This window comes from Felis catus, chromosome D2, assembly GCF_018350175.1.
Source record: "Felis catus isolate Fca126 chromosome D2, F.catus_Fca126_mat1.0, whole genome shotgun sequence".
Lineage (NCBI taxonomy): Eukaryota > Metazoa > Chordata > Mammalia > Carnivora > Felidae > Felis > Felis catus.
Genome location: NC_058378.1, coordinates 62,453,588 through 62,472,592, shown reverse-complemented (window position 1 = coordinate 62,472,592; position 19,005 = coordinate 62,453,588). Strand labels below are relative to the sequence as shown.

Genomic DNA, 19,005 nt, shown 5'->3' with positions numbered 1-19,005 from the left:
GGAAATGAGTACTTCCTTTTTAAAAAAAAAAATAGTCTGTATTTTAAAATACAACAAATATAATGTGGTATCATCATAAAATGTATATGTATATGACAGCATATGCAAAAATAATTTTTTAAGGGAGATTTTCTTTTTCTTTTTTTTTCCAATATATGAAATTTATTGTCAAATTGGTTTCCATACAACACCCAGTGCTCATCCCAAAAGGTGCCCTCCTCAATACCCATCACCCACCCTCCCCTCCCTCCCACCCCCCATCAACCCTCAGTTTGTTCTCAGTTTTTAAGAGTCTCTTATGCTTTGGCTCTCTCCCACTCTAACCTCTTTTTTTTTTTCCCCTCCCCCATGGGTTTCTGTTAAGTTTCTCAGGATACACACAAGAGTGAAACCATATGGTATCTGTCTTTCTCTGTATGGCTTATTTCACTTAGCATAACACTCTCCAGTTCCATCCACGTTGCTGCAAAGGGCTATATTTCATTCTTTCTCATGGCCACGTAGTACTCCATTGTGTATATAAACCACAATTTCTTTATCCATTCATCAGTTGATGGACATTTAGGCTCTTTCCATAATTTGGCTATTGTTGAGAGTGCTGCTATAAACATTGGGGTACAAGTGCCCCTATGCATCAGTACTCCTGTATCCCTTGGATAAATTCCTAGCAGTGCTATTGCTGGGTCATAGGGTAGGTCTACTTTTAATTTTCTGAGGAACCTCCACACTGCTTTCCAGAGTGGCTGCACCAATTTGCATTCCCACCAACAGTGCAAGAGGGTTCCCGTTTCTCCACATCCTCTCCAGCATCTATAGTCTCCTGATTTGTTCATTTTGGCCACTCTGACTGGCGTGAGGTGATATCTGAGTGTGGTTTTGATTTGTATTTCCCTGATGAGGAGCGACGTTGAGCATCTTTTCATGTGCCTGTTGGCCATCCGGATGTCTTCTTTAGAGAAGTGTCTATTCATGTTTTCTGCCCATTTCTTCACTGGGTTATTTGTTTTTCGGGTGTGGAGTTTGGTGAGCTCTTTATAGATTTTGGATACTAGCCCTTTGTCCGATATGTCATTTGCAAATATCTTTTCCCATTCCGTTGGTTGCCTTTTAGTTTTGTTGGTTGTTTCCTTTGCTGTGCAGAAGCTTTTTATCTTCATAAGGTCCCAGTAGTTCATTTTTGCTTTTAATTCCCTTGCCTTTGGGGATGTGTCAAGTAAGAAATTGCTACGGCTGAGGTCAGAGAGGTCTTTTCCTGCTTTCTCCTCTAGGGTTGGAAATGAGTACTTTCTTGCTCCCATTTTAAGGGTAGGAAACTAAGACTCAGAAGTTAAGCTGCTTGCCTATAGGTTCATACAACAGGATTGGGGCAGAGCCAGGATTTGAGTCCAGGGCTGGCTGACCCCAAAGATAACCTCAATCCCAGCTCTACTCTTGTTCTTGTGAGCTTAGAACATTTAAACCTAATCATGTAACAGGGCTTTGACTACACAGTAAAATAAAACCAGCTCATTCAAAATGCAAATATCTAGAATTAACATATGAGCCAACAATTTCACTCCTGGGTATGCACCCAAAAGAACTGAAAACAGGTGTCCAACCAAGAATTTGTACATGAATGTTCACAGCAGCACTAGTCACAAAAACCAAAAGGTGGAAACAACCCAAATGTCCATCATCTAATAAACAGGTCATCAAAATGGTATGGTATTGGTATGGTATGGTACCATACCATATGGTATGGTACCACTGTGTGGTATATCCACACAGTGGAATATTATTCATCCATAAAAAGGAATGAAGTCCGGCAGTGCCTGGATGGCTCAGTTGGTTAAGCATCCGACTTCCGCTCAGGTCATGATCTCACAGTTTGTGATTTCCAGTCCCGCTTCGGGCTCTGTGCTGACAGCTCAGAGCCTGGAGCCTGCTTTGGATTCTGTGACTCCTCCTCTTTCTGCCCCTACTATGCTCATGGTCTGTCTCTCTCTGTCTCTCAATAATAAATAAACGTTTAAAAAAATTTTTTTAAATGCTACAGCACAGTTTCAGCCTGAAAACATCATTCTGAGTGAAAGATGCCAGACATAAACAGTCATGTATGAGTCCAGCTACATAAATATCCAGAATAGTCAAATCCATAGAAGAAAAAAGTAGACTAGTAGTTGCCAGGGGTGGTGGAAACAACTGTTTCACAGGTGTAGGGGTTCCTTTGGGAGTGATGAGAATGTTCTGGAACTAGATAGTGGTGATGGTTGCACAAACTGTGAATGTACTAAGTGTCACTAATGTTAAATATTGTCTTATGTGTATTTTACTACAATAAAATAACTAACCCAGTTTCTTAAGGACATGCAGATGCCTGTGTCTCAGATCCAGAGATTCTGATTCTGGGATGGGACGCAGCTGCCGGTTTTTTTTTTTTTTAAGCTGCACTAGTGATTTCTGATGCTGAAGCAGAAAGTCCTTGGATTGGCTGCCTGAGAAGCCAGATTGTTCCCTGAAAACATGGAGGCAACAACAGTGTCACCCTGACAGCCACACTCATGCAAGAGGGTTCACTTCTCTGGCCATAGCTGAAGGGACCAGGGATTTTTGAAATAGGGCCTTTAGCTTTTTGAAGGTCAATAGAGGATGTAAACTGGGAGCTGTTGATGATAGCCTTTTTTTTCCCAAACAGACTGGGAAACAGGGAGGCAATCTTCTGTGAAAGAGAGAAACGAAAGCAAAAACTCAGCAGGAAATCCAGTGGTGGTGAGACAGGGCTTTCGTGTATCCCAAGATGTCAGGTCAGGTTCCCATCAGTTTCACCTGGATCCTTGGGTTCCACAAGGCACCTGGTGGCCCCTTCCCAAATCTCCTACCAATACAGACTTGCAGCCAGGGGTCTGAAAACCACGGAATATAAAGACAGTAAACCATGGTTGGGTGATGATGCAGAAAATAGAAAAGGTCAACTTTATTTTCAAGTATTGAATTAAACTTTCACTCCAGAAAAGACAAAGCCACTTTAACATGACACTGAAAGAGCCAAAATATATTAACATTGCTGCCTGTCAAAACCATGTCACCCATTCATTCAGTGAAGGTGGCATTTCAAGTCGTTGGGGAAAGAATGTATTACCAGTAAAGGTTGATTGCATACCTGTGGAGAGCTGGATGCTGTGCTAGGCACTAAGAATGTGCCGACCAGAAAAGAAAAAAGAAAGTATACCCTGCCCTAGAGGAGGAACTGACATCAGTCAAATTAAACAAATAAATGTAAAAGTAATGATGCTCTAGATGTCCTATTGTGGCAGAAAAATCTACTGGTTGTTTACCAGAATACATAAAATATAAATGAATTAAATGTATATGTTTAAAATAAATTAAAAGGGGGCACCTGGGTGGCTCAGTCAGTTGAGCATCCAACTCCTGATTTCGGTTCAGATCATGATCTCAGGGTGGTGAGATGGAGCCTTGCATCAGGCTCTGCGCTAGGCATGGAGCCTTCTTAGGATTCTCTCCCCCCACCCTTTTCCCCTCTCCCCAATTCATGCGTGGTCTCTCTCTAAACTAAAAAAAAAATTTTAATTACAAATCTAAATCCAACAACATTGTTTGCATGTGCAAATTTATAGAATAAAGGAACAGTTTCCAGCATTATGCAAAAAAAAAAAAAAAAACCACAATGATTTTCTAAGGAGAGCTCATCATGTAAAGATATGTAATTTCCTACTACTTCCTGAGATCCCTAGTCTCAGTTAAGCTTACAGAGTGATCTATTTTGTCAATATTTGTTCAACTCTGGAAAACCGAAAGAAATCATAAAAGTTGGAATGAAAAAATATAGGCTGTTTCTACTTGATGAGACGAAGCTCTCTTGGACAAAAGCCATCAGACTAGACTTTTCTGCAAGCAGCCTCCCCCCTCTATAACTGGCCCTTTGATTTTTCCTCCCTGGAGGAAATCCTTGAGCAAGAAATTTACCCTAAATCCTTGAAAGTAGTTAATCTCCTAAGAGTGACTATCACTGGAAGGAATCCTCTGGAAGGGTTTGGAGAGGAAAGGGGTAGGGGTAAGGGTCCCCCCCTTGAATGGAGGCTTTCCAGGCCTCAAGCCTCCCCCAACCCCTTCCTCAGCTTTGGACCAGATTGAGCTCCAAAGACTAGGAGATGTAAGGGCTAAAAGCAAAACTGAAAACCTACATCCCGAAAAGGTACAGGGAAGGTTTTTGTCATCAACCGGCTGTTCTTTCAGCAAACACCTCAAAGTTAGAATTTTATTCGCGCTCACTTGTATCTTCTGGATTAGCAAAAGTTGCAGATTACAGATATTAAATTCAGAAATTTTGATCAACTGCTTAGGATGCCAAATAACACACCAGCAATAAAATCAGAATCCACACAGCGCTCTGAAATCCGCTCCTCGTTTATATGATAATTCCCAAGTCCCTTTGTGTTCCCTGGTGATAATGCAGTTTCAATTCTCAGCCAGTGAATGGTGGACTGTGCACAGCAGCTTGGAAGAAAACTGAGCACGATTATTTATTTCTAATCTACTTTTGTTCGCTTCAGAGTTTTCTATCCCCTAATAGGCAGATATCATAGCACTAAGGAAAGACATTTGTTTACCAATGCTACAGAAAACAAACTCACCTTATTTAATATGTCCCTTTCTCTCAGAAGCTCATCCATTGCTTTCTTATCAAGTTCTGCTTGTTTCTTTGAAGCCTCCACCTCTAAATGACCAAGGAGAAGAAGAAGAAGAAATATGAAGCCAACCTAAGAAAGAATCTGCCAAAGCCAATGTAACAGAGAAACTGCTTTATAGATTTATCTGCAGCTATAAAACTACTATTTATTGAGGGTTACATGATCTTCACCACAACGCCATGAAGGAGGTCCCCTGTCCTCAGATGGAAACTGAGGCTTAGAGGAATTAAGCCACATGCCAACAGTCTGCAGCCAAGAGGTGAGGGGCTGAGGCTGGGAGTGTGGTTTCTCTGACTCCAAGAGTCCTTGCTCTTTTTAAATCTTTCTAATTATACAAATAATTAGGAATACAGACAGAAATGAGACATCCAAATAACAAAAGGGAAAAAAATTCAAGTCAACCAGAATCTACTTAGGATTTTCATATGTCTCTTTCCAGACTTTTTCCTATGCAAATATGTGTGTGCGCATAAAAATATAAATATATACACATTCATATACATACACCAAAATGAATTATACTACACATACTGTTTTGTAGCTTGCTTTTGTAATTAACTAACATAAAATAAATGCCTCTCTATATTATAAATGTGCAACTACAACAGAATTTTAATGACTCTGTGATATTTCACTATATGAAAATGCGTAATTTATTTAGCCAATCCCCTACCTTAACATTTAAATTGCTTCCATTTTACTTATTTATTTGCAATTATAAGCCATAATTCTGTGAAAGTTCTCATTCATTTGTTACTCTAGAAGAGGAAGTCCTGGATTGAAGGTGATAAAAAAAAAAAGACATTTCTCTCCTACTGCCAAATTTCTCTCCAGAAAACTAATAGCAGCTTAAATCCACACCCAGACCATCACTGGATATTATCACTCTTTGATCTTTAACAAGCCAATAGAGTATCAAAGCCAGTATGTCTGTATTTCATTTACATTTCCTTGATTAGTAGTGAAATCAACTACTTTTTCATGTTTAATGACCACTTACTTGTATTTCTGGGTTTTTTTTAACAGTGAGTTTTTAAAGTTTATTTATTTATTTTGAGGGGGGAAATGGGGGAGAGAGAGGAGAGAGAGAGAGAGAGAGAGAGAGAGAGAGAGAAACCCAAGTAGGCTCCACAGCATCAGTGCAGAGCCTAATGAGGGACTCCAACTCACAAACCATGAGATCAAGACCTGAACCCACTGAGGCACCCAGGTGCCCCCTGTATTTGTTTTTAAATTTGCCCACACTTGCCCTATGCCCATTTTTCTCATGAATTGTTTACCCCTTTTATGGATTTGTAAGAACTCTTTCATTAAATCTCTCAATCTTTGCTTTATGGTTTCCACATTTGGTGTTAACTTTTTTTCCCCAAAAAGTAACTTACTGTTCTGCTACCATTTTCTTAATAGTCCATACAGAACACTGGTATAAAACACCTTTATCTTAATGATAATCTTGGGTATTTTTTGTTTTTTCCAATCTCTTCCATTGATCTGTTTATCAGGCATTTTCACTACACTACTTGATGACTATTGAAGCTTTATAATATTAAAAACCTAACCCAGTAAGGCAAATACTCCCTCATCACCCCTTTTTCCAGAATTTTATGGCTATTGTCACCTGTTTATTCTTCAGGAAGAACTCTAGAATCAGTTTTCAAGTCCCAACAATATAACTTACTGAAATTTTTATTGGAAATATCAAATATACAGATTAATTTAGGCAGATTTATATCTTTATCATATTGAGCTTTCTCATTCAGGAACTTTGTATATCTCTCCATTTTTCAAGTCTTCGTTTATACCCCTCAATAGAATTCTGGAGTGTGTTTTATATACATGTCTTGCAGATATCCGGGTAACTTTATTTATAGATATTTTATTACTTGAGTTGCTATTGTGAAAAGGGGTTTTTCCATCATATATTCTAACTGATTCTGTGTATGAAAGGAAGCTATTGATACCTATATATTTATTTTATAACCTGCCACCCCAGTGAACTCTCATTAGTTCTGGCAGTTTATCAGTTAGTTTCTTGGGTTTTGTGATAGAAAAATCACAACCCATGGAGGACTCATGCTTCTAACTCTTATGTCCAGTGCCACTGTTTGATCAGACATTCAAAAGGAAGAAGTCCCCCCAAAAAAAATAATGTTAACGATACCTATAAAATAACCAAAAGAGAGCATGATGACTTCTATAAATATGACTTAAGGATGAAGAATTGGGTTCAACACAGAATGAATAATTTTTTTTTCAAAACTTAGAACTACTGCAAGTAAAAAATACACCGATTTAAATATGGGAGTGTTTTGAAAGTCACTAAACCAATTACAAAATATGATCTAGTAGTTTTATTTTTCTTCCTAACTATCACTGAAAACATTAGATTGTAAACTCATGCAAGACTGTAGGCATCCCGAGGGCAGGGACCTCCATGCAGCCAATGCCTACCTTGGTGACTACACATAGTAGGCACTCAGTTTATTGAATGAAAGAATGGAGAAATTTTCAAGGTAAGCTCTAGCTGTACCTCAATAAAAGATTATTTCCTGATGTCTTAGAATGAAAAATACCTGTACTTTTCAAAGGCTTACATAACAAATACAGCTCACTGTTGAACAACACCAGACTTAGGAATGCCGATCCCCTGTGAAGATGAAAATCCATGCATAACTTTTGACTCCCCAAAAACTTAACTACTAACAGCCTACTGTTGACCAGAAGCCTTACTGATAATATAAACAGTCGATTAACACATATTTAGCATGTTATATGTATTATATACTGCATTTTTACACTACAGTAAGCTGCGGAAAAGAAAATGTTACTAAAAATATCATAAGGAAGAGAAAATACATTCATAGTGATGTACTGTATTTACCAAAAAAAAAAAAAAATCCACAGGTAAGTGGACCCATGCAGTTCAAACCCATGTTGTTCAAGGGTCAGATGTATTTCTAATAACCTTGCCTAGAGATTTAGATTTTACCTTTTAGGGGGGCAATGTCTGCTTTTATGCTGGTATGCATGTTATCTCATTCAGTGACCTACAACCCATATGAGTTCAACGAGGTGTTCCTGCCTCACATACTCTGGTATAGTCAAAGTCAAACCCAGATCCTCTGTGTCCAAGTTCAGGGCTATTTCTGCCACACCAAATTTGACTAGCATATCCTATTTTCAATTATATTCTTTTTCAGAATGAGATGGCATTCTCTCTTACTGCTTATATAAATAGTAATACGCCCAGATGATAATAGATGCCATTTAGTAAGCATTTACTGTGTTAGGTACTGTCCACAAGTGCTTTATATGTATCAGCTCATTTCATCCCCTAACAATAAATGCGATGAAGGTGAGATCTTTACCCAGGTAGACATGACTCCATAGTTTGTATCCTTAATGATTTTTCTGTGCTATGTGACCTTCCATAGCACTTAAATTTTCCCTCCACGGGGCAATGTGATAGCTGGTAAAAACAAGGTTCATCACATGGTAAAGTAACAACAGAGAAAAGAAGTTAGGAGCCATTGTGATGCCTGGTGGCTCAGTCAGTTAAATGTCTGACTCTTGGTTTCCGCTCAGATCATGATCTCACAGTTCATGAGTTCAAGCCCCATGTAGGGCTCTTACAGCTGCACTTACAGCTGCACTTACAGCTGCAGAGCCTACTTGGGATTCTCTGTCTCCCTCTTTCTCTGCCTCTCCCCTGCTCACTCTCTATCCCTCTCTCTCAAAATAAATAAATAAACATTTTTTTAAAGGAAGTTAGGAACCACTAATTTTTGTCTCACTGATTCTTGGTACAGCATTGTCCCAAATATTGCTAGTGGGGGGACATTTGTTTTAATTTATCCCCTATCTTCTCTGAGAAAAGGAACTAAAGCATAAAGTCATGTAGAACCCAGACTTAAGAGAATAGATGCTATTTATTCCAGCGACAAATACTGAACAATACTTTTGGCTGGATTTACATTGTGCCAATATAGTCTGTTGAAGAATTTTTTAAGGTAGGATAGTTCAAGGTATTCAAAATGATGTCCCCTGCATATTGGCTGCTTACCAGTTTGAAAGTTGTTTTACTGATTACATCTGGCATGGTTTGTGTTTGGACGCACAGAGCCCTGGGTTGCCAAATCACAGTCACCAATAAAATGTTTACAAAGGAATATGACAAAGCACGAAATGTTTCTTGGATTACCTCTCTCTAATCCCAAGATCTGATTTTTTAGAGTTTCCTTGTGCTGTTCCACCTCTGACTTTTGATCTTCGATCTGATGCAATTTTTTATGGATTTGTTCTCTGATTTTATTGAGCTTCCCAATGTCAAGCCGCATCTGATGGACTTCTTCCTCTTTGGCCTGTAATTAGTGAGAGAATTAACCAGGGATATTCAGTAAATAAAGTGCCAGTGACTAGGTGATGGTGAACTCAGAACCCATAAAAGGAAATTATTCCCATGTTAGTGTAAAGTTGTTGTATGGGTTAAACAAAAACACACATTGTTTGGTTTTGAGAGAAATTGAAAAGCTATTCTCTGAATAAAATGTTGCTATATAAGCTAAAAAATAATGGAAAGACTGATTAGACCTGATGTCTCAAGGTACCACTGAATTGTTGAATCAAACAGGGTAAGAATGCTGAGTTGTACATATCACAAATATGTGAATTTTGTATACGAATGCTGTATTTGATTAGCAATTTTTATGGACTCACAGAGTGATCTCTTTCAGGTTATTGAAATTTTTTTAATGTTTATTTTTGAGAGAGAGAAAGAGTGTGAGCAGGGGAGGGGCAGAGAGAGGGGGAGACACAGAATCCGAAGCAGGCTCCAGGCTCTGAGCTGTCAGCACAGAGCCCAAAGCAGGGCTTGAACCCACCAACTGTGAGATCATGACCAGAGCCAAAGTCAGACGCTTAACCGACTGAGCCACCCAGGCACCCCTCTCTTAGAAGGTTGTTGACATGCTATTAACATATTCAGATACTCTTTTGAACCCACATGGCCACTGGAGTACAACTACACACACTAGAGAAAGGGCCCTACTTCCTCAGAGGATGTTAGTCAGTGGGTGTACATACAGATACATGGACAGGGCATCATCAATAGTCAAGTCTACATATTGGCAAAAGGCACCAAAATAATAATTCTAGCACAAGAAAGCACCAGATTTTTGCCAATGGACCTCAAGTTTTATTAATTTTTTAAAATTCAAATTCATTTTTTAAATCTGCCGTTCTTAGAAATTACTGGAAAAGCAACGAGAGCAAATAAACATTAGCAGTTATCCCCAGCTCTTGACAAGGAAGAAACTGCACTCAGCTGGGCATGTCATTCTCAGATTACTGCTAGAAGTAGAATCCCATAGGTTCAGGATCTGATAACAAAAATTTTCCATCTTTCAAGGTGCCCCATTCATGTTACCAAAGAAGAGAATTAATGGCATAAGTATTTTTACTTTAATTTTACCTTAGGGGCTAATATATTATTTTGCTTTAAGAAGCCATTTCATTTCTGCTTCAATTTACAGCTTTCTCATAAAGAATGGTTTCAAGTCAAACCACTCTGGACTGTTTTAAATACTCCTCGGCCTCAGATTTACATGGTCGAAATTAGCTGAACTAGGGCCCTTTCCAATTAGAACAATAGAATGTTGTAATTCAGTAGTTATTAATCCAGACCCCGTGGTTAGACTTCAGAAAAATCTTGGAAACCTGAGACTGCATTCAAAACAAGATAGAAGATGTGCAAATAAGTGTGTGTGTGTGTGTGCGTGTGCATGGGGGGGGGGCGCACGTACACCCATGTTCTCATCAGATTTTCAAAAGGGCATAAGAAGCAAAAACTGTTATGACTCACTGATCAAATCTATGTATCATTCTTGATAGGTCACTCATTTTATGCTTAGTATCCTAACATAACCAGAGAAGGGTTTATGGATTTTTTTCAGAATCAGTGATAAACATAAAGTCGCTCTGTTAAACACGTAGGTATACAATATGTACCCAAGTATAAAACTGTTACCCAAATATAATTTGCAAACACTCTTCATTGAGGACAGGGAGAAGAATGGGAAGCCTGTCTTGAAATTTACAGTGTATAGAAGAAAAAATCATGGTTCTACAATCCTGGAAGTAGATACTCAATAGTACCAGTCCATCCCCCAACCCTCCTATTCTACCTTCTCCATATAAAAGTAGTAAAATATAATCTAACTTCTTTGCTACTCACTCATGTAAATGGTTTCTAGCTCAGGGCAACTAGTTACTTGCAAGGCTAAGTTACAGAGATGAGTATCTGAGCTTGCTCTCAAAAATACTTGCATAATCATATGATCAATATTCAGGTTTGTGGTTTTAATGAGAATGGAAGTCATCAAACTATCTACTTCCAAGCAGAAAGCAATCATTGTAGGCTTGAGCCTGCCTCTGACATATCAAGGCTAATACAGGTTATCCAACCAACAGCTCCAACCACTACAGCAAATCTGTATTAATAGGGAATGAGTGAGGGGGCCTGGGTGGCTCAGTCGGTTAAGCGTCCGACTTCGGCTCAGGTCATGATCTCGCGGTCCGTGAGTTCGAGCCCCGCGTCGGGCTCTGTGCTGACAGCTCAGAGCCTGGAGCCTGCTTCAGATTCTGTGTCTCCCTCTCTCTGTTCCTCCCCCGCTTGCAATCTGTTTCTTTCTCTCTCTCTCTCTCTCTCTCTCTAAAATTCAAAAAACATTAAAAAATTTTTAATAAAATAGGGAATAAGGGAGGGAGTGCTAGGCAACAAATCAGTCACTTGGTGTTTACTTTGAGCTCCAATGCCTTCTGCTGGTTTTCCTGGGATAGCTGCTCACAAACCAAACTGTGTTGTTCATTCTCTTGCTGAAGTTTAGAATTTCGCATCTGAAACTGCTCCAGTTCCTTTGCAGCTCTTTCGTTCAATATCTGAAAGATGCATAATGAGCTGGTTAATGCTTTTAATCTGATTACAATATCTGCATATCCACACAGGAGGCCCTGCAAACCTCCTGGGATGATCACAGCAACCACACTTTTTTTTGTCTTTGTAGAAATTGTTCTTTATCCCCGGTGAAAGCACTAATGCACTCAAATATGATGAATGTTAAATGGCTGAGGAAAATGACGCCTTCTAATGAATAACACAGAGCGCATAATTTTTTTTTTTTCTGAGAGCCTTGGGAAGTCTTGTTCACAGGTGGTGGATAAATATTTTAATGCCTGTTTGCCGTTTGGCAAGCTTCACATATGCAACAATTGCTATAATCATTGCAAATGAGCTAGAGATTCAAACGGGTTTTATCAGTTGTGGGGCTGGGAAGCCACATCTTCAGAAGCAAATCCTGCATTAACATGCCTACAACATTTTCTCGGACAGAACCATCCACTAACACCAGCACAGAGACAATTCCCCTTAAATCCAACTCAAGTCAAAACCGTGGAACGGCAGAGGAATGATTTCTATCTGCCTGACTTCAGTGTCAGTGGGGTTTCCTCTTCCCTACCTTGCCTATCCTCAGCAGACACAGTTTTATAAAAACAGGATTATATTTTTTGGCAGGGCGGGGAGTCATCATTTCTATTGGCAGACTAGTGAGAGGATGGAGGGGGAGAAAATGCACTGAAGGGAAAAGAGAGAGAAGATAGTTTAGACAGTTATCCCAAAATATAACTTGATGCAAGCAAAAGTTAAACATGGAAAGACTTCATCCAATTTCCCATCAATAGGGACCAAACAAAATACAGCCAGCTATGCTAAAAATGAAATTGTGTTTTACGTGAGTCCTGGATATTGCTAAACAAAGCACTGTAATTCAATCGTGATGTTCAAAAACCTCTTAAATTTCATGCTCAAAGAAGTCTCGTTTTTCTTGTGGATACTTGCACAATGTGTATTACCCATCTGATTTCTGCCTTTATACAATATTAATAAGGTAATTGACAAAGAAATGTGTTCTAATATCTATTTTTTAAGTGGAAAAATGCTGTATGTCTTGGCAATTCTTTGAAAACTTCCTAAGAGAAACTATTTTCAAGAAACGACTTTTCTCAATTATATGAATTGCCTCTTTAAGAAATGAGAAAAGACAGAGCACAATTATTACTATTTGAGTTACCTTCAACTACTGTTATAGGGAAAATATTAAAAATAGCACCATATTTAAAATGCAGATAGACTGAATATGGGTTCCTAAACTTGAAACTTAAAAATAAGCCACTTAAAAATAAGCCATGTTACGGTCACACAAGGAACACTATGACGGTGAATGTTCTATTGAGCTCTGTCCAACAGAACTTTCTGCAATGATGTGAATGTTGTCTATCTGTTCTGTCCAATAGGTTATCTACTAGCCCTGTGGCTATTAAGCACTTGAAATGGTACTAGTTCAACTGAGCACTTGAGGTTTTATTTTATTTTGTTTCATTTTATTTAAAATAACTTAAATTTAAATAGCAATGCATGGCCATACTGGATAGTGCCATTCTATAACCATGTGGCAACACAAATGAATCTCACAAACAGACAAAATATTGAGCAAGTTAGTACAAAAGAGCATTGTATGACTGTATGAGTGCATTTCTGTAAAGTGCAAAAACAGACAAAACTAAACTCTGCTTAGGTTTCAGAATAGAAGTGACCTTTAAGGGAGAGAATGACTGGGAGGGGGCACAAAGGGACATCTGGCGTACTGTTCCTTGGGCCTGGTGCAGGTGACCAAGATATGTTCAGGTGGAGAAAATTCATCAAGCTGTACACTGTTGACTTACACACTTTTCTATGTGTATATTACACATCAACAGAATGTTAAAAAGAAATTAACCTGTTGGAGCTGGGGGAAGAAAGGGTCATAGATACCCATACGAGCTCTTCAAAGAGCAATGCAGTGCCCAGTGCTATGTTACCAACATCTCTAGTGCAGAGAGTCTGCTCCTTTCCAGAGAAAACTCAAAGTGTTCCAAAGGCCCCCTTCTTGTTTTTGCGAGGACCGAGGTGCAGCCCACACCCAGCGCACCTTCTGTTCCTTCAGCTGCTGCTCCAGCTTCTGAAGCTCCTCCTTGCTCTTCTGCACATACTGCTGCAGGGCCCTAATTTCCGTCTGCCTGGTGTCCATGTCTGTCTGAATCTGCCTGAGCTCTTTCTCCAGTTTTTCCTTCTTCCGAGACTCCCGTGATGCTTCATTCTGACGTTGCTGTATCTCTTGCCGGAACTAGGGCACAGAAAGGACAGGGGAGGAAAGGGATGAAGCCCGCCCCAGGACAGATCTCAACCAGCTGAGCTGCTCCTCATCTCAACTCTTCTAGCTTCGGGGCAGTCACCTCGTGGTAGCCTTTCCCCTGCAGGACAGTCATCTTTGAACCCCAACGTTCAAACTTTTCGAGAATGTTCTGTGTTGTTTTCCAGAGCCTTAACACCAGACATCCACCCTAACGGTGGGAACAAAGCCACAAAGAATGGTATAAGATCCAATTAAATAGGGAAACCCAGAATTCTAGAGAGTTAAACATTGAAAGAATTCACCCAATTCTCTATCAATAGGATCTAAATAAAATGTCGCCAGTTACCCTAAACATTAAATTATGTTTCACATGAGTCCTGGATGTTATTACATAAAGCATTATAGCTTTATCATGATGGTCAAAAATCTATGAAAAATCTGTTATCTCATGCTCAAAGTAATCTCCTAGGGGTTGCATGTGTGTATCATCTATTTGACTCCTGGGTTATTATAAACAGTGTTGAAAAGAGGTCCTTACAAAGGAGAAGGGCCAAGGGAACTACTTGCACCATCTCCAGATGCCGAGCATTCTCACCTTTGCCGGGGACACATTCTTAAGCCAAAATTGTAAGCAGTGCCCTGTCTTAGTGACTTCTCAGACACAGAATGTTGAGAAGAAATGAACAAGTAAAACTGTTCTTGTAAGAACAAACCAGACAAATAAGCAGACCTGTGGATGCTTCATTTGGGCACCAGGGGGTAAATCTGAGAGAGGAACAATATGGGAAGGACTTCTAGAAGGTAATGTTCTTTCATCTTGCCCTCCATGACAAAGCAGACCTGACTGATGGTCTGCTCTGCCTCTTCTCTGCATCTCTCCGTTTCCTGCTGCTGTTCAGTAGTCTGAGCTAAGGACTCTCGTAATTTCACCACTTCTGACAAGAGCTGGTCTCGCTCCTTTATCACTTCTTCTTTGAACTTCAGTAAATCTCGGATACTAAAAAAGAAGAACACAGGAGTCAGACTAAAAGGCCATCTTCTCAGGAGCCCTTCCTATCACCCTCTGAGCACATTTTCATGGGAAAGACTTTAGGTCAAGGACTAACACCATTCAAGTGTGAAAGAGAAGGACCTTTATGCCCTGACATGGACATGGTAGCTGCTTGTGAGTTGTTAACTGAAAAAGACATTCCAATAATAATATATATAACATGATCCCTTTTCTGATGTTTAAATAATTACAGTGTCTGCATATAGGTGTATGTATTTGTTTTATAGACATTTTTATAGAAGTCCAAGAAAATAGATCCAAACTGGTAATTGGTAACTGGTTACCTCTGAAAAGTAGAATATAGCGTTGGAAGAGTTGGAGGGGTAATTCTTACTCCTTAGTTGCCACGCCTCCGTATTATTTGAATTTGTTACAATAAGCCTATACAGCTACTGTCAACTCTTGTAATTAATCCTAAAGAAAATGTTAATTTAAGAAATTATTTGTTTAATATACCCAAGAGAGGGCTATGATCACAACTATAAAGTCTAAAATAAAGCATAAAAATAAGCAAATAATACACACTGCCAGTTTTCTAATCATTCACCCATAGAGATTAGTTTCCACCAAAGGGATGCAACTCTGATAAAATGTTCCCAAGAACAAAATTTGGAAATCATTCATGTTGCCAGCTTTTGGAGAGTATGTGATGATATTTGTTGATTTGAATTGTTAACCAGTTACTTCCACATTAAAAAAACCATTATTTGTGATTTGGCATGACTTTCTGCAGAATTAGTGTTCTTGAAATAGAAAGACTGTGTCTGATCTGACCTGTGCAGCAGAATGAAGGTCTAGAACAAGGCAGCCACATGAGAGTTGAGAAAATAGAGAACTTGAGGTACTTACTACTGAGTCATCAAATGACCATTGGAAGCACCTCTGACAATGTTTATTTACCAACAACTTTGGTAGAACATAAGTATTTAATAAGGAACTTTCAGAACTGCATTCAACTTCTTCTCCAGAAACAAAACTTCAAATTCTGAGGTTACTCTGAAGACAGCTACACCTAAGCACATTGTTAGGGCTAGATAGTTTCTTTAGTTCTCCTCCTCACTGTGCTCCAACTCTCATTAAAACTCCTAACTGATCAGATCCCTCACATTGCTCTTCAGTAGTTGCTCTGATGATGCTTGACTCCTTTAATGAGAAAATAGAGTCCATTATGACAGATATCACGTCTTCTGTTTTTCCTGTTCCTTCCTCCAACCCTGGCACCTAGAACTATCTCTCAACATTGGATAAATGCATCTAGAAAACATAAGAAACCTAGGCAGCAGTTAGAGTTGGTGAAAAATGCCTAAGGAAGGGGCACCCCGGTGGCTTGGTCAGTTGAGTGTCCGACTCTTCATTTCAGCTCAGGTCTTGATCTCAAGGTCATGAGTTCAAGCCCTGCATTGGGCTCCACACTGGGTATGGAGCCAACTTAAAAAAAAATGCCTAAGGAAGTGTGTGATCATTCCTGACTCATAAACTAATGCAAGGTTTTGCATGCCTTGCACAGTGCTAGACACCTAGAGGAAAGGTAAAAGTGTCTTCCTTCAAGAGTTTGTAGCCTAACGGATAGTGAAGTATTTCAACAAATAATTTCAATACAATGTGATCAATGCCATACTTAAGATACATGTTGGGTTCTACAGAAACAGAGAACACAGTGACTCTCACTGAGGTTAGGGGTAGGAAGGAGGTTGAAATAGAGGTGCCAACAGTGATGAAATTAAGATGGTGTTTGAGATGGGTCATGAAGCGTGCATAGTTGTTTACTGTGTGGAGAAATAAAGAAAAAGCATTTATAAAATGCTTGATCAAAGCATGATCAAAGGTATTGAGGCATCAGCAAGCATGGTGTTTCGGGACATGAGTCTAGCAAGGCTGGCGGACAGATCTATGTAGGGCCCTAAAAGACATGTTCATGACTGGGCTGCATTCTTTGGGAGTGGGGAGCTACTGAAGGTGTTTGGAACATGTGCTGGAGATGGGAGCACTCAGATACACATTTCAGAAGCCTAAATCTGGTGTGTGGAAGATGGTGAAGAGGGGATATGTCTCCTTGAAGGCAGGTAGAGCAGTTAGCAGTCCATCGCCAAATCCAGCCAAGAATGGGGAGCCCGAAGCAAGGCATTAGCACTGCTGATAAGGAGCAGGGAAAGACACAAGTGGTGATTAGAAGACAGAATCGACAAGACGAAGCTTTCAGGGTTAAAAGAGCGGTCTAGAATCTGTTTTCTGGCCTAGAACCAGAGAAGTTAGAAGAATGGTGATGGGACTAATGGGGGTTCAGAGCATGGGAAGGGGCTGGAAATCAGAGGAGAAAGGCAGCCAGTTCCATTTCACACAAGTTTGAGAGAAAGAAATCTAAAATATTTACTCATTTTGAAATTGTAGTACATATTCCTGCAGAGCCAAAAGTTTAATATAACCACAAATTATGAGTTCTTGGGTATGGAGAAAGGGAGCATTAAAAACAAAAAATAGCAATAGATGGAAAACAATCTCCAGCAAACTACCAAAGAAGAAGACTGTTGTATCATAAAGAATGTTCAAGGTAACACGGCAAACCCCAGGCCATCTGCTGAAGAAGGGGGCCTCCACAAAAGCAAGTTCAACATACATTAACAAGTCTATGACCTACTTGCTATCCTGGTCCAGTGACAGTCCAGACCCCTGCTCGACTAGTTTGGTTAAGTTCACTATTTCCTCTTTCAGGGCAAGGATCGTCTCCTTTGCCTTCTGCTCTTTGTCATAGGCCGAGTCCACCATCTTCCAGGCCTTTTCGATTTCCTATATGGGCCACGGCACATTAGTGAGAAAAACCAAACTAGGATCCAGATGCAAGATAAACTGAGTAAACAGAATAATAAAACAACTCCAATATAGTTGTCATTTATGGGGAAAGAAGATTATATATTATACATTATGCATTCCATTTATATTGACTTACTAAATTGTTCAACATGAGCTAGTCGATACTGAACAGCAGTGTTAGAAGGGGTCCTAGCAAATGGTATTTTTCCTTGTGTAGGTGAGTGGGGTTACAAGGCTTACATCTTGCAAGGGCCACTATAACTAGGAGGATATTTCTAATAAAAATGTTAAGATAGGTTTACAAAATTAAAAAAACGAAAGCCTATGTGTTTTCCAAGCCCAAGTATTATGGAGAAAAAAAAATAAGGAGTGGCCTTGGATCCAAGCCCTAAATTTGAAGCTCTTGATCGATTACAAATTTTTTAAAAATCTATTTTGTAGTCAGGTCTCAAGTAAGGGGTCCTGGATGGCTATGTCAGCTTTAGAACAATTCATAGCAAGGTGGTCTTTGCTGTCACCTAATTGTACATAACAGCCTTGGTAATTCCCATTCCAGAAATCCACTCCCAGATCTTCTCATCAGATGCTCACAGGGGAAAAGCAAAGCCCTAGCTGGGAATGGGAACAAGGACTCATGCAGTTTTGGCTTCCTTACTATTATTAAATCCAATGTGGAATATTAACATAAATACTTAAAAGTGAATTACAGCCATTCAAATAAGTGAACAAAGCATAGTAAATGTTGTAACAGCCTTCAGTTTTACCCCACCACTCCATTTTCTTGCTAAGTTCTGTCAAGTGCAATGTGAGTCCTTCGTATAGGTAAGAACCTATAAGCTTCAGGTGAAAACATTCCGCTTTTATGTTGACAAGGAATAAAATGAGTGGAAGAGAGTATTTACACAAATTCGTGCTCACCATTACATGAAGGAGAGAGAGATAGATGAGTCTTGGGTAACTTCACATAATTTACTGATTCAAAATAATTACAGGGTATATTTTTCTGTAGCAACGATACGTACTATTTTCAGCAAAACAAATGAAGGATATTTAAATGAAAATACAATTATACGAAGTTTTGTCCAAATCAACTTCACCAATTATATTTTAACCAGCTCATGACTTCCATTTACAGTTTTTTAATTTGCAATAAAAAGTGTTTTTTTTCCTCATCATACAATGATTTAAAGCCTTCTTTTATTGGTTTTCCAGCAAAGAGAAGAAAATGACA

At 39.2% G+C, this 19,005-nt stretch overlaps 1 protein-coding gene across 4 annotated transcripts in view; it reads right to left on the bottom strand.

Annotated features, from left to right (window-relative positions):
• CFAP58 (cilia and flagella associated protein 58) overlaps positions 1–19,005 on the bottom strand; it is a 112,116-nt gene that overhangs the window by 80,128 nt on the left and 12,983 nt on the right. For all 4 annotated transcript variants that reach the window (XM_045040646.1, XM_023240896.2, XM_045040647.1 and 1 more), the window contains exons 3-8: positions 17,602–17,750; positions 14,756–14,912; positions 13,712–13,906; positions 11,487–11,624; positions 8,890–9,049; positions 4,632–4,714 (exon numbers count right to left, since the gene is read on the bottom strand). In XM_045040646.1, the coding sequence (XP_044896581.1) occupies positions 4,632–4,714; positions 8,890–9,049; positions 11,487–11,624; positions 13,712–13,906; positions 14,756–14,912; positions 17,602–17,750 (882 nt within the window). The remainder of the gene's footprint in view (positions 1–4,631; positions 4,715–8,889; positions 9,050–11,486; positions 11,625–13,711; positions 13,907–14,755; positions 14,913–17,601; positions 17,751–19,005) is intronic.